The 23,953-nt window shown below is 42.6% G+C and overlaps 1 protein-coding gene across 1 annotated transcript in view; it reads right to left on the reverse strand.

Moving 5' to 3' along the window:
• The window catches only part of ALK (ALK receptor tyrosine kinase), a 704,322-nt gene that overhangs the window by 478,864 nt on the left and 201,505 nt on the right, over positions 1-23,953 (reverse strand). The window contains exon 2 of the mRNA XM_065928786.1: positions 14,178-14,297. Coding sequence (XP_065784858.1) covers positions 14,178-14,297 — 120 coding nt within the window. The remainder of the gene's footprint in view (positions 1-14,177; positions 14,298-23,953) is intronic.

Consider the following 23,953-nt stretch of genomic DNA (forward strand, 5'->3'; position numbering starts at 1 on the left):
CAAGTGAGGGATCTCCATGGGGGAGATGGAGAATAATTCCAATGGAGGAACTATGAAATTCCTCCATTTCATAATGGATAGCATGTACTGAGAGTTTAACATGGCCAGACACAATGCCACAGGCACCCTGTATCATTATTTTATTGAATTGCTATGAACTAAATGGGATTCTTATCTCAATTTGATAGAGGAAGACACTGGAGCTTAAAGAGATGAAGTCACATCTGAGGTTACTCACATAGGAAGTGATTGACTTGGCTTCCACTGACCTGCTTCCTCCATGGGACCCCAAGGCCTTGACATCAGTATCTCACTAACAGGGAATTATGAACAGAAAAGGTATCAGAGCCCCTCATTCAGAGCCACAGACGCCAGTAACAGTCAAGACCTGCAGTGAGGCAAGACAGGAACTCAGACAGGCAGGATCAGGATAGAGGCTGGACAGGAACCAAAGCACCTGGGCTGTCCTTGAAGAGTGTCCTGCTCCCACCTTCACAAAGTCAGACCTGGGATAGCCTAGGTGAGAAGTGAATCAGTGTGTACATCCCCGAGATCCAAGTCTTCCTCCCAGTGGGCATGACTCAGAAAGTCAAACCTACAGTGGCATTCAAGTCTGGGACTCAATGTTCATGTCTATTTTTCCTGATATCCTCTAGGGTATCCTTTGTGTTTCTTGGGTAGGCTAAGGGTCTCAGTTAAGGGAACTGAGAGTGGGATGGCAAGGTTCTTGGACTATCAGGGGCCCACAAGAGGGTTTATTCAACTGTATACTCAATCCTGGGATCTGCATCTGAAAACAGAATTAACAGATTTGCTACTAGTTTAACATATGGCAACATAATTGTGATTTTTGCCTCAGGGTTATTTTTCTCTCTCTAGTTTTCTTGATCCAGTGCTTAGCTGCCAGGATGCTGATAACCTGACATGGAGCCTGAAATCTCTCATTTGCTGAATCGTGGTCTCCATGGTTTCACCCAGCTCTGCAGTCTTTTCCTATGCATACTTGCCCATAGGTCTTATTAAGTAACTTAACACCATCAGGATTATTTCTTAGGGATAGAGCACAAGTCCTGAGATTTTACTCCAGTCCTGCTACTTGTCAGCTGTGCAACGTGGGACACTCTCTCCCTCTCTCTGAGCCCCAGCCATCTCATTGATAAGACTAACTTCCCAGGACTGGTAGCAGGATTCAATGAGAATGATGCATGTCTTTGGAATGGAGAAATTCCCGATGCACATTAACTGGTTCAGAATTTACCCATGCCCTTTCTGTTCACCATGAGAAACAGTATTTACATGGGGCAGACAACCAATGGCACATGACCATTTCCTTAGTATTTTGTTGTACCACAGAAAGGTTGGTATTTCTGCCTTAAGGTGATATTTGCAGTCAGCTGTTAGAACTTGAAGCAACATTTGAGGCTGTTTTTCCCATTGGACAGGTGAAAACACCAAGACCCAGGCCAGGGAAGATTTACCCAGGGTCATATGGCTGGTCAGGGAGTCCTTCACATACAGAGTAGAGGGCATCTCTTCTGGCTGTGGAGGCCTTTCTGAATGGCATCCTCTCCAGGCAGCACCAGGCCTGAGTCAAGTTGAAAATCAGTTAATGAATCACCAGCTCTCACCTCCTCAGGCTTGGCTTATTGGCACATTTAAGCTAAGGCTGCAATGATTCATGGGTGGCATTACAAATGCCAATGTATTCCTGACAAGCCTGATTTGTGTATTCAATAAAGAACCATATGAAGCACAATACACATGTGGCAATTTTCTTGTAGGTGACCTTTAGAGGTCATAAAATAGAACTTCATATTTGAAACTTCAGTTCATTAGATAAAGCTCCAGGAACCAGCAGTCTTGAAATACCATCAGGCCTTAAGAATTGTATCCAGCTCAAGAGAACTCCCTTGGCTGCCACCAATCCTGAGTCACAAGGTGGGGTCTCCTTTTCCCAAGAGATTTCCCAGAGCTTTCCAGATGTTGACATCAAGATCATGAAAGACCCTGACCATCTTAGAGGAAGATAAGATAAAGATAAGATAAACTGAATCCAGACACACAAAGGAGCTTGCCAACGGATGCACAGTGGGTGAGTTTAGAACTGTTCTAATTTCCAGTTCCTAACCTGGTAACTTTTACTATTATCACTCAAAGCTGTGGGTAACAAACAAGTAAAATGATACCTTAAAACAATTTTTAAAATTCTAAAAAACCCATACTGCATTTTTCTGGAATAAGCTGGCAAAAGCATACATAGCTAGGTTTCAAATATTCCACAATGGTTTGATGGCTAAAATAATCTCCAATAAGGCTTCCTGGCTTCTCACATCCTAAAAGTCCTCTTCTGCCAACAAGTTGCTTTTTGGTGGTTGCTGGAAGCTCCTGCTGGACAGCAAGTCTGCATGCAGGCCAGAAGCTATGTGAAAACAAAGGAAAGAGAAAAGGGTGGTCTAGGAGTGAAGTGGGAAGATCCTCTTTTGCCCTGTTTTATATCAAAACCTCAGAGGGGCACCAGGGTGTCTGGGGAGTAAACAGAGACATAAGCTCCTAACTGGGGTCTGACTGCTCAAGATGAAAGCTTGGCTCTGTCACTTACTAGCTGTGTTATCTCAGGGCAAATTATTTAATTTCTGTGTGGCTCGATTTTGTTTTCACAAAGTGGGGATTAAAACAGGGGCCACCTCAGGGAATTATGAGGAGGATTAAATGCAATACACACATCAAGCACCTGGCATGGGGACTCACACACACAGTTTGATTGTTACTAAATGATGGCAAACCTTGTTCTTGCTCTCCAGTTGGCTCCAGGCTCAGCCACCTCAGAGTGGAAATAAAGGGGTGCATGTTCAGCAATGTAGGCAGAACTATGTGAAACTCTGTTGAAGCTCCTCCTCACTTTGACAGGCTGATCAAGCTTCCCTTTGGAAGTGAAGTCACGCTAGACCTTGAGTAAGAAGAGCTAGGTTCAAGCCCTGGCTCGAGACATTACTTTAAGCAAGTCCCTTAACCTCTTTAGGCCTCAGTTTCCTCATCTGAAAAATGAAGTAGTGGAATAAAACGATCCTCAGATCTCATCCATCTCCATCATCCTAAGACCAATTTCACCTTTGGGCATGACTGAAACAAGCTTTCTAATCTGGCTCTAGCCAGCTGGTCAGCAGTATCCCAAGAGTCCTAACTTCCAGCTCAGGCTCCTTTTTCCTTTCTCCTCTGGGTTTTCTTCTTAAGGAGCACTTAGCCCACCAGTCATCTTCTATGTTAATCCACCAGCTACCGTCAACATTCTGGTCACACTCTTTATGAGACCTGCCCCCTGCCTGCACTGCCCCCCCCACTATTCACTTGGAGGGACCCCAGAACTGAAATCATTAATTTCCTCCCCACCAGCATGTTCCCTACAATGCATCTGGGAACCAACCACCCAATTCAAGACATCTGCTTGGCCCACTTATAATCAAGCTACAGCAAAAAAGGGCCAAGTCTCCTTCAATCAATCAATTATATAAACACAGTCTCGGAAGACAGTCTCAGAGGAGGGTGTGTGTGCATGCATGCCCGCAAGGGTGGGGAGATCAGCACAGAAAGCTCAATTCTCATTTCCCTTATCTGTGGCCATAACAATATTACAGATTGAAGAAATGGGACTTGGCTCTTCATTCCAGAACAGAAAATTAGAAATAATTTAAGTTCTGAAGTTAATAACCTCTTCATTTTACAGATAGGAAAACTAAGGCTCAGGAAGGTAAAATAACTTGGCCAAAGTGGCATTGCCCAGGTTCTGGAGAAGCAGAAAGCTAAGACCAAAGTCCAGATTGAACTTCTAGGCCAGTTTTTTGCCTGCAATTTCCAGGAAGCGTTTATGCAAAACATGGTATCTCTAACAGAATAAGGCTAGCTCCAGACAGCATAGTGAAAACATGCTCTTTGTACACTGCTCAGCATGGCATCCACCCAAATGGGATCATTCCTGAAACTAGATGGTTGGAGGAGATCTCTGAGTAGTGTGGCAGCCCCAACAACCGGAGAAGGCTGAGGGTCCTGGGAAGTCTTGACCTCATGCAAGATGGCCCTCCCCACTCACTCATCTGTCTCTGCTGGTGAGAACCTCCTGAGTGTTGGAGGTGAACATGAGGTTCCTTCCTGGTGCCAATCTCAAAACACAGGCTTCCCTAACACAGACTCTGTGACATTCAGAAACTCCTAATCCGGCGGGAGAAAAAGACTAACTTACACCTGACTTTCACGATAAGCAGACCTGGGGAAGCCATGGGAACACAGAATAAGAGAGACTTGTCTGGAAGGATCACAGGCTCATGGAAGAGGCGACTTTTGGGCTGCAGTTTGAAGGGTGAAATGATTTTGACAAATGATAAAGATTTAGCTAGGAAGTTTAAGAATAGAGGAAGGGATGAGGTTATTCCAGGGAGGGTGAGGAACTAGTTTGCTTATTTTCATGCAGTCATGTGAATTTTGAAGCTGGACTGCACAGCATTAAATCCCAGCTCAGAGAGTATCATGGTTCAGGATAAAGTGCTCTCAGGTTCCAGAGGACAAAACTAGGGACTTAAAGAGTTTTAAGGAAAAATATTCTAGCAAATAGAGTCATGCCACCAAAATGCAGGCTATTGACCTCTCATTGGAGCAGCTCTCATTCTTCTTCAGAGAGCACTAGGGAAGCACCTATGCTCCAACACATGGAACTCTGTCCTCACAGCTAATCCAGACAGTGATGCTCTCAATTAGGAATCATGACCATTCCCACTCTTCAGATGACAAAGAGAATCAAGGAGAGTGGTTGAATCACTGACGGTATAATAATAATACTCTTAAGAATCAGAACTGAGAATGAAATTCACATCTCAATCCCAACTGAGCTTCTTCCCCACCATTCAATCAGAGGCTGGAAGATGTCTTACTTCCATGTCACAGAGGTGATTTTAATAGGCAACTAGGAGGTGAATGAAAGATCTATGGTTTCCAAACCTAATCCTACAGTCTCCACATCCCAGAATCTTGTTTTTAAGCTCTCCAGGGGACTTCCCTAGTGGCTCAGTGGCTCAGACTCCACACTCCCAATTCAGGGAGCCTGGGTTCAATTCCTGGGCAGGGAACTAGTTCCCACATGCTACAACTAAGAGTTTGTATGCTGCAGTTAAAAGACCCTTCATGATGCAATGAAGATCGGAGATCCTACTTGCTGCAACTAAGAGCTGGCACAGCCAAATACATAATAAAACAAATATTTTAAAAATTATTTTAAAAAGAAGCTCTCCAGGTGATGGTGAAGCAACTAGACTGAGCTTGTACGTGAGCTTACCCACATCAGGATGGTACTGACCCTACACTGATGTAACCTTTAAGGCAGCAAGAACCGCTGGGCTGACAGAGACCCACAGAATTAAAGTGATAATATGAGTAAAGCAATATTTGGGAGTAACATGTGAGGAAATGCTTTGTAGCTCAAGTACTGAGAAAATATGAACCACCACCCAGGGGGCAGGAGCAGGGGATAGTTGTAGGGTCTGTCAAGCAGGTGGCCTGGGTCTGAATCTCAGGTGTGTCACTAGTCCTGGGCAGATCAATGACCTCTCTGTGTCTAATTTACCCGCTGTAAGTTGAGGCTATTCGATGAGACTGCTGTGGGCCCCAAAAGCTCACCATTTCTGTGAATTTCTCACAGACCAAATTATTCTAGTCATCTATTCAAACAGGCTGGTTAAAGTCTTGTTAATCTGAGGTCTGTTCTGTCATGGAGTTCTACCCCTGAGGTAGCTCTTCACATAACATTTCACTTTAAGAAGATTTCCTCTCATTTTTCTCACTGTTGATCAGTCATTTTCCTGCATATGTTTTGGACACATGTCTTTCTAGACTGGTTAGAAATGCTCTGTATACAATATCTCAGATGTCCCAAAGCTGTCAAAACAAAAATTCCTCAGCTCACTCATGTCTGCTGAATGTGCTTTTTTAGATTGAGATTTTTTTTTTTTAAAGCCTGCCCAAAGTAGTTAAAGTCACAGCTTTTATTTCTAAATGGAAATATGTCCAGCCTAGGAACTGTTCTCTCCTTACACACATGTCTTTCCTGATTAATATGACATTAGGAGTAAGAGGGCTTAAGGGAACATCCATACCTTTTACTGAAATAGAGATCCCCAGGAGCAGAAAAGACTGGGAATTGAGGGACTTGAGTATACTCCTAGTTGACCCCTGGACCATTCAGCATATGTTGAAGTTTCATCCAGTGTATGTTTAAGAATGCAACTAAGTACAAAACACTAGGGATACAAAGGAAACAAGATGTGGATTACTGACCTCTAAGAGCTTCCAGTTTAGGAATCAGGATGATTCAGGGCCATACATAACTAAGATAGGAAGAAAAGTGTGGCACAGACATGCAAAGTGCTGCAGAAAGACATTATATAACCTTTCTTGCTGAGAAGATGGGAACAGTGAGGTCTACAACCTTGCAGGTTGTCCTAATTTGGGGTTAATTTGGTCACTAGCTGTGGGGTGTGAATGCTCACTACATGGTTTCCAAAAAAAAAGCTCTACTAAATCTAATAGGTAGACAGTATCTTTGCTAAAGCTGAAAGTCTTATTTCTCAGGTAAACCTTCCTATAGGTTTGACAGTTCATCAGACCCAGGGGCACAGATACAAAACAATCATACAACAAGTATTTAAGCAGCACATTCAGACAGATATTTAGAACCACCTTAGACCTATGACCTATGATAAAAGTGAACTAGGCTAACTGATGAACCTATTTGCAGGGCAGTGATGGAGACGCACACACAGAGAACAGACTTGAGGACACAGCGCAGGAAGGAGAGGGTGGGACCAGCTGAGGCAGTAGCACTGAAACATGCACATTACCATTTGTAAAACAGATAGCCAGTGGGAATTGGCTGTGTGACACAGAAAGCTTAGCCTGGTGCTCTGTGCAACCTAGGGGGCGGTATGGGCTGGGAGGCGAGAGTGAGGTTCAGGAGTGAGGGTACATATGTACACCTATGACTGATTCATGCTGATGCATGGCAGAAGCCAACACAGTATTGTAAAGCAATTATCCTTCAATTAAAAATAAATAAATTTTAAAAGTAGGCTAGAATCTCTATGAGGGGCAGGAGCAAAGAGCTTGGCAAACCATAGACACCCACTGTATGAATGAATGTACAATAGATAAGCAGATAGATGAAAAGTGATATTTAACATCTCTACCTTGGGTTGAACAAATTAGACCCCTCCATAGCTGCTTTATCAGGTGACCTAGTTTACAATTGGGCCATAAAAAGGATGAAATACAAACTAGGAAAGTAATTTGGTTCATAAGAAACACCAGGAAAGCCCCAGGTTTTGTGGAGCGGGTATCACGTGATGGGATTCTTGGAGAATTTGGGATGCTCAGGAAATAACCACTCCCTGTAAAAGTCAGAATCTTTTCAGATTTCAAGAGGGGGATGACACAACCCTAGTATTATCAAAAAATTTCATTAACCTTCTCCATAAAAAAAATTACAGGGAGAAAGAGACATCAAGGTAGACTGGGTACTCAGGAAAAGGCCTGAGGTAGAAGCAGGGACTGAGCTGGGCTTTGCAAGCTAGAGCAGTAGGATCTAGAGAGACAGGTTCAAGGAAAGGAAAACAAATTAACCAGGGACAAAATGGAATGAGAAATAAGGAAACGTGGGGGAAGGAGGGGGATGTAAAAGAGAAAGGGTATTTACCAGAATGACAGTCCTTGTTCTCTAGGCAGCTTTGACACTGTTGGTGACTCCCACACGTAAAATTATTATCCCTTTGGTTTCTGCGGCTGTTCTGGTTCTCCTCCTATCTTTTCAGTTTCTCCATCTCTGACTGTCATGCTCCTCTTCAATCACAGCCTCCATCATAGTCTATGCTAAAGATTGTCTATCACACCTCTCTCCTCAAAGCCAAGACAGATTTACAATTTTCTACTGACCATCTTTACCTGGATGTTCTGAAAGCACTTCAAATGTAACTGGTTCAATTTAAGTCTCACCATTGTCTCCTCTCTCTCTAGATGTCATAGTCACCATCTCTCCTTGTCAAATATTTCTCCTCCTCCATACTCTGATGGTGGGATTTTCATCTACTCAATTACTCAAGTTGTACTCTCCTACAAGGGCAACCTAGTCATTCTCGCCTTATAGCTGGAATCTCTCCCAGGTTCCCCTCCTGCCCTTCCTTTTCCAGCCTATGCTTCACACACAGGATCATATCTAAACACTTAGTATACCCAGAAGTAACTGTTTCGCCAGGCTCCTCTCTCCCAGACCATCTTTACCCTGAGTCACTGGGCTTGACCTGCTTCTCATCACCCCTCTGAACATTCATTCCCTCTGCCTGCAAAGCCCTTACCAGAGATCTCCGTGGCACCTGGGGTCCAGGGCCCAGCTCAACAGTCCCTGTCTCCTGAACATCTACCTTCCAAAGTCCTTCATAGAACTGGATCTCCCTCCCTATGTTTCAGGGAGCTTTGGACATGCCTCTGTTACTGCACCTGTCTTATAACATGCAGGTCTGCCTCTTCCTCAAGACTTCTTGTGCTACTGGTATTTAGCATGGCCATGCCTAGAGCAGAATCAGGCACACCGTTAGTGCTCAAAGAGTGTTTATATCCATTATCCCATTCTCTGTGGTGTCACAGACACACTAAGGGGGAAATGATGCAGGCAGATAGGTAGGTGTGCAGAAACAACTCTCAGGAGAATGATGCTCAAGATCAGAGAAAGCTTTGGGGAGCCACCTTCACAGGCGTGAGAGCTGAGACTATGTTAACAGGAGCATGAATGCATGACCAGGAGACCACACAACACTGAGTGATGCTCTCCACATTGCTTATCTGTCAGTCTGTCCATATTCTTCACCCATCTCACTCTTTCCCTTTTGTTAATTTCTTTCCTGCTCTGTCTGTGACAGTTATTTTAAATGGATCTCTTTTGATTTGCCTTTCTTGCTTTTGTTTCATTTGGTCAATTATTCTTTTATTATCATTTTTTATTACCTTTTAATCTGACTTGATTTCTTTCCATTTCAGTCTGCCATTAATATAGAGGTAATTCACTGGTATTTATTGAGTAGATCTATGTGTCTTTATTTTAAAGGCAAGGGATAAGATCGAGTAGAGCATTTTAAACAAATCTCGCCTCAAAACATCTAAGCCAACTACTTTCCACTTGATTTCCACAGACTGAGCTCATTGGTTCCCAGCAGGTCACTGGTCCTCATGGTGACAGATGTTCCCTGCTCTTGGTCTTGTATGACCGCTGGTACTGCTGTTCCCTACAGGACTCAGTCTTTCTGGTGACTACATCCAGAGCCTTGTGCTTATCACGTAATAGAGAAAAATACAGAGGCATGGACAAGGAATGAACTTGACTTCCTGGCTCAGCGGACCGGGAAGAGAACAGGAAAAGGCCTGGCCTATCAGGGCAGAGGAATTGGTAAGAAAGTGTTCAGCTGTGACAAGGGTCCACTGGGGCTCCCTTGTGGAGTTGCTTTTCACTGAAAACACCAGGCCCTTGAGGGCAGTATGTCAGATCATGGCCAGCCACATTACATATGTAATTTCAGAAATGTGATCAAACTGCCTTCCTGCCAGAGCTATGAAGTGTATCCCACGGGGGGCGCTGGAGGGCTTTTTGTTTACCATTTTTCATTCTGTGGTAGGTTGATTTTTTTTTTTTTTTGAGAGAGAGAGATTTAAATTACCCAGTCTTTTCAATCAAAGAAATTGATACATTAACAAGACTGGTGATGGTGGTAGCAGCAGCAAGGGAAGTAATTAAAAAGTTTAATCTTTCTTTGTTTCCAAAAACACCAGTCCCTAAATTGGATGGGTCCCACTGGGCTTGAAAGTAGACAAAGTTTTAATAGAACTTTTATTTAAAGTCCAACAATGACTTTGTTGTGCTCTGATGTTGAGATGTTGGGAGGAACCTTTGTTTTCCAGGATTCAGTGTTCTGGACCTTGGAGGTCTGGAGGGATGAAGCACTACATTATTTTACCAGAACGGTTATAACAAAACACTACAAAATGGCTGGTTTCAAATAGCAGAGAATTATTCTCTCGCAGTTTTGGAGGCCAGAAGTCTGAAATCAAGGCATCAACAGGGCCATGTTCTGAAGGCTGTAGGAGAGAATCTGTCCAATGACTTCCCCTAGTTCTGGCGGTTGCTGGCGATTCTTGGCATTCCTCGGCTGGAAAATGTATCATTCTAATCTCTGCCTCCATTATTACATGATGTTCATCCTGTGTGTCTGTGTCTGTATCTTTGCTTTCTCTTCTTACAAGGACATCAGTTATATTTGGATTAGGACCCACTCTAATCCAGTGTGGAGTCAACTGCATCTATGAAGACCCTATTTTAAACTAAGGTCATACTCACAGACAGTGGGGGTAAAGACTTCAATATATCTCGTTGGTATAGTGTACCAGAGTCGATAGTAGGGGAGGAAAGACTGCCCATGCTCCTGGGTTGGGGGTGGTTGCATTCACATCTAGGAAGAGGTGAATTACCCTAGCTTCCTTGGAATAGTCTCAATTTGGGGACTTCAAGTCTTGGTACTACAGCTGCCCAGATCTTGGATATCAGACTGGTCATTCAGTCCCAACTGAGTGGTCAGGCTGTCCAGGAAATGAGAGCCCCTTCTATAGAATGGGGACTTCACCTTTGAAATAACTTTTTGATGTGGTAGGAGTATCCAACTTGTAGTCAGAAAATCTGACTTCAGTCTTCTAATGCTCACCAGCTCAGTAACTTGATAACATGGTTAATAAATATCTTCAGCCCTCAGTTTACATTTCTACAAAGTGGGATATAAAATAATTTCCATCCACCACAATTTTTTAACACACTTAAGTGAGAAAGAGGGGTGTGGGAAAGTTTTGCAAAGTATCAAACCTCTTTTCCCAATAAATGAAAATTCTTTTTCTCATCCTCATCTGGGCAGAAACTTTGGTTACTTTGCTTTAAAACATGATCTGATTCTTCCTAAACCCAGAATAGCAAACACGAATTAAAGCTGGAGGGAATATGATCTGCTTTTGTGGCTCTAGAACTCAAGGTGATCAAAACCCTGCAATCTCTTACTACCTGGAGCTTCCAAATGAAACAGATTTTTATCTGGGTACGGAGTTGGAGCCCAGTCCTTTAACCAAGCCTATAAATAAGTCCTAAGGCATCAGAGCTGGATGATAAAAGGAAAAAAAAAAAAAAATGTTTCTTTTTACACCCGCCCCCACTTCTTCAAAGCCTTGAGGGAAGAATGTGCAGCTCTGTTTGTTGATGATGAAATTAGCAGGCTCCCATCATTCAAGACAAGATGAGAAAGAGCTGGAATCTGATACCAAATGCCATTGAAAAGAATATATTTTACACAACATAAAAGGCCCCAACATAAATTAGAAGAAATATGGGGAGACTTCAAAAAGGTAGGTCAAACTTTTTCCTCAAGCAGATAATTACAGACTGGGGTGAGTAAATCTTATTAGCCTCTATCCACCTCGTCTCTTCTCATAAAACACCAGTGGAGAAGAAAGCCATACTCAATTCAGTCCTGGACAGCTTGCCTAAGAGGGCTGGCTGCCACTGTCTATCATGATGCCTGTGGTTGTACTGCTGAAGCCTACCACTGCCGCCCCCTCCCACCTCCCCACCAGCCACTCCCTCCCACCTTCGCCCCAGAATGCAGGTAAGGACAGCCAGCCAGCACCAAGCTCCATCACTCAGGGCCCACACTGACTTGCTGAGTCTTAGTTACTTCTCACTGTCTGAAGAACTATCCCTTCGGGCAGCAATTTTCCAGTCAAATTTCTCTGCCCAAGTTTGAGGTCTTAAAATTAATGAAGTTGTTAACATTTCTTAAAATGTCTTTCATGGCAGTTGAAAGGTGTGAATTTATAACCAGTGAGCCTGCTGGCCTCTTTGGTACATAGACATAGGCTGAGCCCCGCAAACATTCTTAAGGAGACAGGAGTCTCAGCCTTCAGTTTTCTCTGCTGTGTGTCTCGGGACTAGTCTTCAACCTCCGTGCCCCAGAGGTGCTCTTTGTGGCAATGGATTGAACTGCTTACAGAACTGTTTCTCGAGAGGAAAAGTAAGTCTCACTCGTGTTTGTTTTTGTATCACCTCTAACATGTGGCATGGGACCAGGCTCACACAGATGGTGGTGGAGACAGCTAACTCCTTATGGTCTCAGCTGAATTAAATACAGGAAGAAGACGAAAAGGCTCTGAAATTACCACTGCACTCAATCAAGGAGCCACAAACCAAGAATCATCTCTTCTCATCCCGTGAATCAATAGCAATGATGGTGCTGACTTTGGTACCTCGTTGAGCATTTGGGCAATGTCTGACCGATGGTTTTGGTTCTCTCCTCTGCCAAGAAGGGAAATCCTGAGGATTCCAGGCTACAAGGAACATCTGAAAGGAATCCTGGGAATTGCCCTTATCTATTCCTTTCCCCCCTGGGGCATGCCACCCTCATTCTATACATGAGAAAGGGGAGGCCCAGGGAGAGGAAGTAGGTATATCAGAGTCAAACAGTGGGTAGCTAGCAGTTTAAATAAGCTCCAGTGGTTTTCTTCTTTTAACCTGAAACCTCTTTTTGGATGTTTCAGAGAGAATAAATGCAATGCTCTCTGTGTCATGCAAGAGGCAGACCTGACTTTTTTGGACATTACACTTTATAAAAGTTGTGTAAATACTGAGTGACTTTGAGAGCAAATACAAAAGCATTATCCAAAGACTGCTTCTATCACAAATCTGGGTTTACGAAGCAATAACAGTACAAAGAACCAGATTTCAATTATTTATAAACACCTGTTCTTATCCTAAGATGGCACTCAGTGTCTGGCCTAAATAAAATCAAGAAGTAATTTTTATCTGGAATCTCCTGATAACTAGTGACCTTCCCCTCCTACCAGGGGCAGCTTAGGAGTAGCAGGAAACATCCTAGAAGCGTACCATTCTAAACTGCCCTAGGGGTTTTGATGCATTTATTTTTTAAGTTTGAAATAGTTAATCTGAACCCAGACTCACTGCTTTACAAATGGAAACACTAGTACATGGAAGATCTCTGTTAGGTGCACTTTAAAAAGCTCAAGCCCAAGGGCAGAAACCGAGTGGCAAGAATAGGCAAATATGCCCAGAAGGGAATCTAGAACTCAGTGTTGTACTAGGTTCATAAGTATTTAATTGAATCAGGCCTGATGAGTGAATTCCATCCCTGAAGGTCTCTGCATTCATTTATCATGGACGAGCTTCTATGAATTTCTTCTTTGTGATAGGCTAAAGTGGGAAGTTAACAGAACTTTGTGCCTGCCCTCACAGGGTCCACCCTAGAGGAGTTCAATAGAAGAAAAAAATGTCCAAGTAAAAATACATTAGCTCTCCTCCAAACCTTCCCTTTCGTCTGCAGAGGCCCAGCTTCTGTGAACTCTCAGGATGAGCACAGAGGATGAGGAATGCTATACCATGTAATTCTGGCCTCAGCCTAACAGTGTGAGTAGGTAGCTCCCTAGGAGAAAAAGTGAAGGGAAGAATTCTGCTTCTGTAGTTAGAAAATCCACTTTGTATGATCTTATTATGCTCAGTTTCCACATCTGTAAAAATGAAATGGGACCTGGCCTCCTTATCTCCAAAATTGTTGCAGAATCAAATGAATTGAAATAATATCTAGGAACATGTCTGGGTACTTTTGAGGAGGTACCTAAATGTCAGAGAATCACTTGAGGGGCCCCAGAAGACCTGTGACCCTCATAATAATCCTCTCTCAAGAGATCACTATAGAGACACTGATGGATTAGAACCGTGTATCTAGAAAGCCACAGTCAAAATGCAAACAAGCATTACATCTCATGATGGGTAAGGGGCAGTCAGGAATACCACACATACATAAAGGCAGCTGGGATACGATGTGGCAGCCACAAAGCCTTTGGCTTCCTTCAGGATACATAAGACAGCTGTCAGTCTGGAGAGGACAGGCGTGGGGGCAATGGTCTTATGGAGGTGGCTGTCAATGGAAGACTAAGGGCACAGAAAGACTTCCTTCTCGATAAGTCATACATCACTAATTGCAACTCACAGCTTCTTTAATTATGAGATGGTGACTATACACTACAAATAACTAACAAAATATACTTACCATATCGGCTGCGATGAGACAGGAAAGGGAAGGAATCTTTCATTATCCAGGTCAGATTCCATGCAAAAGGATCGGGAGGAAGAGAAGGCAGGTTTGTTGGTGACTCCAAGGAGCTCTGACCTGAACATAAAAAAGAGAGAATACTGATCTTTGTGCTTGGGATGTGTCTTTTAGCTGTCACTCATATGGCTTATAAAAGAAAATTCAGAGGAGCTTTCATGACATCAATTGGAAAATGAGGGGAAAAAAGACTGAGCCACTAGTAGATTGAATTGACCTCAATCCACATTTTCTATCAAGGGCAGTAAGATCTAGGAAGTCTGCATCTTGCGACTAGGCCATGCCAAAGATGTCTGGTAGAAGAACTAGAAGCCAGGCTACTTAATGGTTTGGTCTAATAGTTCTATCCAAAGTCTGTTCTGCCTATGAGAATTTGAGCAACTTACAGAGAATTTTAATTCATCGCATTCAAATAATGCCTCCACTCTACATTATGTTCAGACTTGTAACTTCATCTAATGTTGTTTGCTTGGGTTATTGCCTTATCAATAAGAATGTTGAAACTGCACTCAGAAGTTATGAGTTTTGACAATTATGCTATTTTCAGGGGGGGGAAATGCTAGGTGATGAGTTTTCCTATAGGTGAGAGTCCAGGGGAGCTACAAAGGATTAATGTTTCTGATTTGCATGAGAGAAAGAAGAATTGAGAGAAAAAGAGTAAAACACCATTATTCCTTTGCTTAAAAGTACCTCAAGTGGGTTTCATGTGGTGAAAAGTAATTATAATATATCTACAAATCAAACGAACATAGGCTGCATGCTCTTTTGCAGTTCTTCCCAGAAATCCCCAACCCAATTGCTATTTGCTAATGTCTTAAGGCAGGTAAAGCTTTTTCTGTTAAAGAAGGACCAGTTTGACTAGTTTGAACCTATCTGTTTAGGAAATAGGCTGAGTGTGGGCAAGAGGCAAAGAAGGGAACTTGAATTTCTTCTGCAGCTTCCAAGGATGAGGCACCATGCTAGGCTCTTAACTCACGTAATTTCACAATGACTCCCTGAGATAAGCATTACCTGTCTCAGTTTTACATATGCAACAACTGAGGCTTAGAGAGCAAATGATGGAATCAGGAACTGAAGCCAGGTTTACCTCAAGAGGCCATGCTCTACCATGAGTGGGCTGGCTTGCTACTCAAACAGAAAGTGTTAAACCACCTGGAGTGATTTCACATAGAGGAAGTAGAGGAAGAAAAGGAAAAAGAAAAGGAAGCAACAGTAGCAGAAGCATTTCTCAGCCTGTTTGTTTTGCAGATTCTTCCACATCACTTCCAGCATGCGCTCCTCCAGGCCCTATTATGCCTTCAGTCCCCTTATAGTATCCCTTTAATAATATACATATTGCGTATGCTTTAAGGAAATCACTTCTCTGAGTGGTCCCAGCAGCCTTTTGTTTCCAGACTACTCCACTGTTTTATCTATAGGAGCTGCCTTTTCGTGAAGCCCACTTGTCCCTGTAACTAGAACAGAATGGGCATTCTATACTCTCCTTCCAAAGAAGAATTCTTCTTTCTGCCTTCCAAAGACTGGAGTTGGAAGTGTTGACCTGAGTACCTAGAAAAGACTTTTTTGAATTTTCTCTCACAAGTGATCTAAACAGAAATGAGTTGAATTGGTTGGTACCTAGATACATCTTTTGTAGCATTTCTCCAAAATGGTTCAGAGGAATGCACTGAAAGAAATCAGATGCTATACTAGTAAGTTTGAGAGAGCAGCCACCTCATTTCACCCTCACATCAACTCTGCTTTATAGATGGGCAACGGGGCTAAGAGAATTGAGATCCAAGATCATGCAGGTCTACTTAAGAGCAGGCTTGGGGTTATAAGACTTTTAAAGAATTAATAATGATAACTGAGCACACATGGACTAGGCATTGTGGTATATTGTCAGGCGAGTATATGCTCCTCGGTTGTCTCGTCACAACAAAAATTTGGAGTGACGGACATTAAAGCCCCCTCGGCGGGTCACAGCTCTCGGAGGACAGGCCGTGTTATAACTCTTAAATAAATCAGTGTTACAGCTCTATTTTATTTAGATAATAGCAGGAAAATCCATCTTTGAGGCGTGAGGGCATGTCGATCCAAAGACACGAAGAGAAGAGCACCCCATTGTGCAGGGGGGAGAGAGAGAGAGCTTTGGCTCTTCTTTTTATATGTTTTTTTCTCCCCCCTGGGCCTATCCTATGCAAACTGGGCTCAGGCAGGAGCACTGTTCTACCTGAAGTCCTCACTCCGGTCCTCGGACCTTCCTTTGACCTTCTTCTGCTCTATTTTCACGGGCTTTTCCTTTCCTGTTTTTTAGCCACCACCATTTTGGACTCCTTTTCCCTATTCTAACTATCTGACACTATTATTGGAGTTTCAGCTTGAGCATCAGTCCTTCCAATGAACGCCCAGGACTGATCTCCTTCAGGATGGACTGGTTGGATCTCCTTGCAGTCCAAGGGACTCTCAAGAGTCTTCTCCAACACCACAGTTCAAAAGCATCAATTTTTCGGCGCTCAGCTTTCTTCACAGTCCAACTCTCACATCCATACATGACCATTGGAAAAACCATAGCCTTGACCAGACAGATCTTTGTTGGCAAAGTAATGTCTCTGCTTTTTAATATGCTATCTAGGTTGGTCATAACTTTCCTTCCAAGGAGTAAGCATCTTTTAATTTCATGGCTGCAGTCACCATCCGCAGTGATTTTGGAGCCCCCAGAAATGAAGTCTGACACTGTTTCCACTGTCTCCCTATCTATTTCCCATGAGGTTATGGGACTAGATACCATGATCTTAGTTTTCTGAATGTTGAGCATTAACTCAACTTTTTCACTCTCCTCTTTTACTTTCATCATGAGGCTTTTTAGTTCCTCTTCACTTTCTGGTGATGTCATCTGCATACCTGAGGTTATTGATATTTCTCCCGGCAATCTTAATTCCAGCTTGTGCTTCTTCCAGCCCAGCGTTTCTCATGATGTACTCTGCATATAAGTTAAATAAGTAGGGTGACAATATACAGGCTTGACATACTCTTTTCCTATTTGGAACCAGTCTGTTGTTCCATGTCCAGTTCTAACTGTTGCTTCCTGACCTGCATACAGGTTTCTCAAGAGGCAGGTCTCAAGAGGCAAACACGACTGAGCGACTGAACTGAACTGAACTGAACACTATTATTGGGCCTTATTTTGAGAACAGGGAAACCAAGGCTGAGAGAGGTCAGATGCCCTGACTGTGGCCACATGACCAGCAGGCAGGAGACCAGAGTCAACAGATCTTGGTGGCCTGATGCTATAGCCCTTTCTCCTTATACCACCCTTCAGGGACTCCCACAAACTACTCCATGGTGATCAGTTCTCTATAGGGCCCTTCAGCGTCCCCACTAGTCAATGGCTAAGGTCAGAGATAAGAGTCTGCTCCAGAATGGGCCAACAGTGTGAGGGTTATGAAAAGGCTTTGACAATCAACTCCTTGCAAAGAACCCCATGTGAATAAAAACTGGCATCTCTATGTCTGAGTCATCAGCAGAGCTCAAATTTTAAGTAATTCTGAAGCAACAGGAAGATGAAGTCTAGGTAATATTTCCCAATTTCAGAATGATGTCATTTTTCTTAGCCATACAGTTTGGGAATGGTATTAACTTCTTCCTGGATGTGAAGCACCAAGTAGATGGGGCTAGATTCATAAGGGGGCACTTATGAATCTGTGCGTGGGCATGGATTGCAGATTAAGTTAATATGGGTAAGGGTCAGGTTATATATTCAGGGATAAAAAATATCTGAAATAATTCAAAAGGAGGGCCCTGAGGGCTGAGTCATGGCCTAGCAATAAGCCATGGACCTCACCGTGGGTCATTCCTAAAGATGTAAACTTAAACCATTTTACATCCAAAAGTGAAAGTGTGAGTTGCTCAGTCATGACCTACTCTTTGTGACCCCATAGATTGGAGTCCGCCAGGCTCCTCTGTCCATGGAATTCTCCTGGCAAGAATACTGGAATAGGCAGCCATTCCCTTCTCCAGGGGATCATCTTGACCCAGGGATCAAGCCTGGGTCTCCCACATTGTGGGCAGATTCTTGACCATCTGAGCCACCAAAAATGCCAATAAATAGTTTAGCACCTTCAAAGCTGAATGCTGGAGAGAAAGCATGCATTCTGAGAATTTCTGCTAGTAGGCTGGGTTCACACATGGTCCCCAGAGGGAAGTGGATAGTGTTTTGCTGGATGAGACTGGGGGAGCTAATGGAGGTCAACCAAAAGGATGTGTCTCCTCACCTGAAAGCATAAAGACTAAGAAAAAACACAGTCTACAAGAATGCAGTTGTTTGTCAAAATCAGAAGCACTGACACAGAAGTGGGTTCTAGTTAATGTTAATAGAATATGCATAAACAAAGACTAGAAAGAAGAAAGCACTGCATTTAAGTGCAGGGAAGAGGCTCTCTGCTCCCTTTACACCTCATTTCCACCCCCTACCCACCTTTAGACCTGGTGGGAATGGGGGTTCCCATCATAGAGAAAAGTTGTGCATAAGAAGTAATCCATTTAAGCAAGAAAAAAGCTCGGGTTTTTGATGCTTCCCTCTGGAAATGTGAGGATCCAGAGTGAATCTCACTAGCACAGACTTATGGGGTGAAGGTATGAAGTGAGACCCTCTGGTTCAAACGGAGTGTATCTTGGACCTTGAGGGAGAGGGGTAGAAAGGAAAGGAGAGGAGAAAGTAGGAGCAAGGGCTTCCAGGTGTCCAAGTGATAGCCAAAACCACCTGAGGAGAAAAGTAATGTACTCTGGACTGAGGACATTTTTGATTGGCTACAGATAAGATTGCTTTAGGTTTTGGAGGGGATTAGGGGGATCTGGGGTAATATCCTGAGTCCTTTCCAGGTACCATAGGGTATCTAGGCACAGTCAAACCCCTAACTTCTTGACACTACTCTTTTCTTACCATGTGTCACTCCTCTTGCATCTTCAACTTAGATTCCAGGATTCATCACTATAATAATTCCACTACAATAATTCCCTTGCAAACAAGTGCAACTCCTGTCCTTTCGTCCTTCACAGTTGTCCTCAGCATCTGAATGTGGTGGTAGGAGAGGAGGGGAGGAGTACACCAGATGCTTAAAAGTTTCACTTTAAAATTATGACCACAAACCTCAAGAGGACCCTCAGGACTGTTCAGGAATTCTTCTGAATTCCCTGATGGGCTCAATTCACCTTCGCTCTTCTAGTCTCACTACTTTTAAGGTTTTCTTACCCTTCAAGCCTCCAATTCCTGACCCTCATTCCTCCACTTTCTCAGCTAGTGAACTTGTTTTTTATTTCATTGAAAAAAGAGAAGCAAATCTACCAACTCAGTGGTATCAGTAACTTTATACACTACCTTCTCTCCTGCTAAAACAGGCTGACTACACTCTAAGCAGTGGCAGCCTCTCCACCTAGATGCTAATCTCATCATGTTCCAAGAAATCCACTGGTGCAGTAGTTTTCTCTTTCTTCTGTATCAATAGTTTCCCCTCCTCTTCCAAGTCAATCTCATCTGCAGCATGTATATACATCTTTAAAGAAAAAAAAAAAGAAAAGAAAAAACTTCCCTGACCCACACACTCTTCTTCAGCCATCCTCCCATTTCCTGCTCTCCTTCACAGTTAAGTATCTTAAAAAGATCTGTCTATGTTTCTGTCTCTATTTTTCCTCTCTCATTTCCACTTAAGTTAAATTAAATCAGGATTGTCTCCACTATGCTGGGTCAAGGTCACCAAAGACCCCAAGTTGTAAATACAATGAATGAGTCTTGGTTCTTCTCTTACTGGCCCACTCAGCAGCACTGGATCACGCTGATCTTCACTGCTGCTTGGATTCTTCACTTCTCAGTGACACGCAGTCCTTGGCTGCCATAGTCCTTGTCTCCTACTTCAGTGGCAGGTCTTCTCTACTCCTCTTTGCCAGATCTTCCCCATTTTCCAGGCTGTATAAAAGAAACATTCTCCATTTCCTAGCAGTAACTGCCCAGGAGATTTCACAGCTGAATATTAAATTTCATCACAGTAGTTTTAACCAGTTGACAATAAACTCTGACCATGAATTTCAAGCGAGTCCAGGACACCAGACCCTTAAACTTCACTAAAACCTCTTGACCGATGAACAAGGGATTTGCTTTAACCAAGCATGTTCAGACTTACAAATTCATTTCTCTCCTATCCAAAGTGCTGATTTTCAATTCTGAATTAGCATGACCACCATGTAACTCTTCCTAGGGCTCTAAAAACTCTGAATGTTATTCCTTAGATAACTGCTCAGTGAATTTCTGGCTTGACATGTAAATAAGCTCAGCTGTTCTTCTTTTTTAAAAACTTGATGGGGGAGGGAATTTCTGTTTTATTATTTAACAGGTGTTAAAAGTTGGGTAACTTGGGACATGTCTCTTCCCCATCTAAACTCACTCCCCAAAATGATCTCACCCAGTTTCATAGCTTTAAATATAATTTATATACTAACACCACTAAATTTATATCTCAAGGCCCAAGCGCTCCCCTGAACAGAACATATATCCAACTGCCAGTCTGAAATCTTCATTTTATTCCTGGGTAAGTATCACAAACTTAATACATGCAAAAATAAACATGTGATGTCTCTCCATCTAAACCCCAGGTGTTCCCTTTTTCAGAAAGCAATGGCAAAACTCTCCTGGTTCCTTGGGCCAAAACCAAGGAGGAATCCTTGACATTTTTTCCCCATGGCCCACACCAATTCATCAACCAGTCTCAATGGCTCTACCTACATTATATCCCTCTCTTCTCTCCCCGCATCACCTCTCACTCTGACAACTGCTATGAGCTCCCAGCTGGTCCCCTGCTTCTGCTATTGCTCACCTTCAATATCCTCTCCACACAGCAGCTGGATTGGCACTTAAGCCCTGAAAGAGCATTAACATTTCTTGCCATGACCTAGTCCTTTAAGATCCCACATAATCTGGCTCCTGGTCTCTATCAGACCTCATTTCCAACCATTTTTCCCTTGCTCGTAGAGCTCGAGCCTTACAGGCCTCCTTGATGTTCTTAAACTCAACAAGCAGGCTGCCATCTCAGGGCTTTTGCACCAGTGGGTCTCAGCCTAAAAATTCCTCTGCCCTACAGGCACAAGATCATCCCACCTTTCCATCCAGGTCTCTGCCCAAATGTCTCTCACCTCCTCAGAGAGATCTTCCTAGTCATTCTATAGTCACTCAGTCGTGTCTGACTCTTTGCAACCCTATGAACTGTAGTCTGCCAGGCTTCTCTCTCCATGGAATTCTCCAGGCAAGAATATCAGAGTGAGTAGCCATTTCCTTCTCCAGGGGATCTTCCCAACCTAGGCATCAAACCCAGGTCTCCCACATGGCAGGTAGATTCTTTTTTTTTTTTTTAATGTATTTTTAATTTTAATAGGATTATCAGACTGCCTTTCCCAAAAGGCTGTCACAATTTCCAATTCCACTAACAATACATGAGTCCCCTTTCCCCTGTATTCCACCAATAATAGATATTAGGAGCTTTATGGTTTTTGCAAGGATGTTTGGTATAAAGGAATATCTATTCCTTGATTTTTCATATCCCTGACTATGAGTGAATTTGTATGTCTTTTTCTGTGGCCTTCCATTTATTAGGGGAGGGGAATAGTGGTATTAATTTGCCATTCTCTAAATTGACCTAAATATTTTTGCCTATTTTTTGAGTTGTTTTCTCATTGTTAGTTTGAAAGATATCTTTATTGCAATAAAGTTATATTTTTATTACATCTTTTTCCAAAGCTAGTATTTGATATCAACTTTAAATTTTTTTGATGTGCATTTTTATTCTTAAATTTTATTTAGAATATTTTTAAAGTTACAGAAAAGTTGCAAAGATAACTCAGAGGCTTCCCATATACCCTTTACTCATATATACATATATTTGTGCAGGCAGATTCTTTGCCATTTGAGCCATGAGGGAAGCCCACACATTCCATTAACAACTCTATATCACATTGATCTGCATTTATTATTTATTATATTTATATTTGTTTATTGTGTCTCTCCTGCATTAATCACTGCTATGTCCCCATGCCTGGCACATAATAGGCACTCAGTAAATATTTGTCAAATAATGAAACCAGAGTTTTGGAGAAAATTACTAGCTCTGATACTTATTAGCTGTTTAACCCAGGCCAATCACATACTCATGAAATCTCAGTGTCCTGAAAAAATGATAAAAACAAGAATAATGGATGCAAACTCTCAGGATTTTGTCCAGGCCAGATGAAATAATGCACACATGATGTATCAGTCACACCACTGTTGAAATTTTATGCTTTTATTTCTGTTTCAGAATCCAAAATGAATGGGAGTCTTGGTTCCTCTTCTATCTGAGGATCTAGGATACAATGTCCAAAAAATCAAAAGTGCTCCAAAAGAGCTGCTTCTCTGTTATTCACTAGTTAATTATTAACTCTGCCAACTGTCTACAACCTCTACTACCCCAATTTCAGCCAACTGGTAATGTCTCTATATTCAGTGTTTATTATTATACGTCTTAGTGTGTGTCTATTTATCTTTAAGCCAATGTACATAATACAGTAAATATATCATACTTGCATTGACATAAATAATAAACACCTATGTGTCTGTGATGGTTATTTACATGGATGCCCTGGGTTCACTATCAAGCATGTTTTACAAACCTCCATCAATAAAATGTAAAAATGTTTCTCTTCTAAATGCTCCCTGGAACTGTTCCTGCCTTGCCTTGCACACGTTTTGCTTATTTATTTTCCTCCCAACAATAAAACAATCAGTGACTGCCTGCTAGTGTTTCCCCCTTATTTGAAAACACACTTAATAATGCATTCTTTAACAATGATTTTGTGTCACACGAAACAAAGCTTAATGTGGCCAAATAAATAGCCGTCCAGATGTCAAACAGTGTGAGCAGGCACAGCAAGGTTGGGCACAGGGGAGGGCTCCCACCTGGGATTGGCAGCTCAGGGAAACGGTTTTGGTATTCACAGGATTGAGCTCACACCTGTGCAGCCAAAGAAACCTCAGTGAATTTACATGACTACTAGAGTCAGCGGTGATGTTGGAGCGGTGACAGGCAGTTCATTTAGTCTGAAAAACAGATGTGATTTTCAGACGCAAGAGGGAGAATTAGCAGATATGTCCTTTGTCCTAAACACACAGACCTCCCTACACCTTCTCCAGGCCTGGAAAATGAGGGGGCTGAACTTTCGGTTCAGTAAACTCCTCTTCAGTTCAGGGAATCAACTCTTCTGCAGTTTGCTTTCACATTTCCTTCTAGCTGGCTCATTCAGAGAGAAGCTATTAGTGTCAGGGCAGAATTTGAATAGAACTAAAAGCCCCCCATTTCACCTTACCTTTCACTAGACTCCACTCCCCCTCTGCCAGGAAGGTTTGTGCTCTTTCTTGGTAGATCAAGTTCTGAAGCAAAATTATTATTTCTCATAAAGTTCTCTTGTACCATTGAAAGTCATAGTTTCAACACATGTTCCTTGCCTCTCTCCCCAGTACCCAAAAGGACCTGTGTATAACTGCTGAGTTCATTCAGTGGTGAACCCCACTGTCAGTCAAATAAAAGCAGGCATTCCTTCCCAAGGCATGGCATTAAGGAATATTGATGGAACACAAAGGAAATTGTCAGCGTGGTCCCAGCTCTTGGGGATTGGTTACCTGCAAAGTATACTAGACCCACACGTAAAAAGGAATTACA

The sequence above is a fragment of the Muntiacus reevesi genome, chromosome 3 (assembly GCF_963930625.1).
Source record: "Muntiacus reevesi chromosome 3, mMunRee1.1, whole genome shotgun sequence".
Taxonomy (NCBI): Eukaryota; Metazoa; Chordata; class Mammalia; order Artiodactyla; family Cervidae; genus Muntiacus; species Muntiacus reevesi.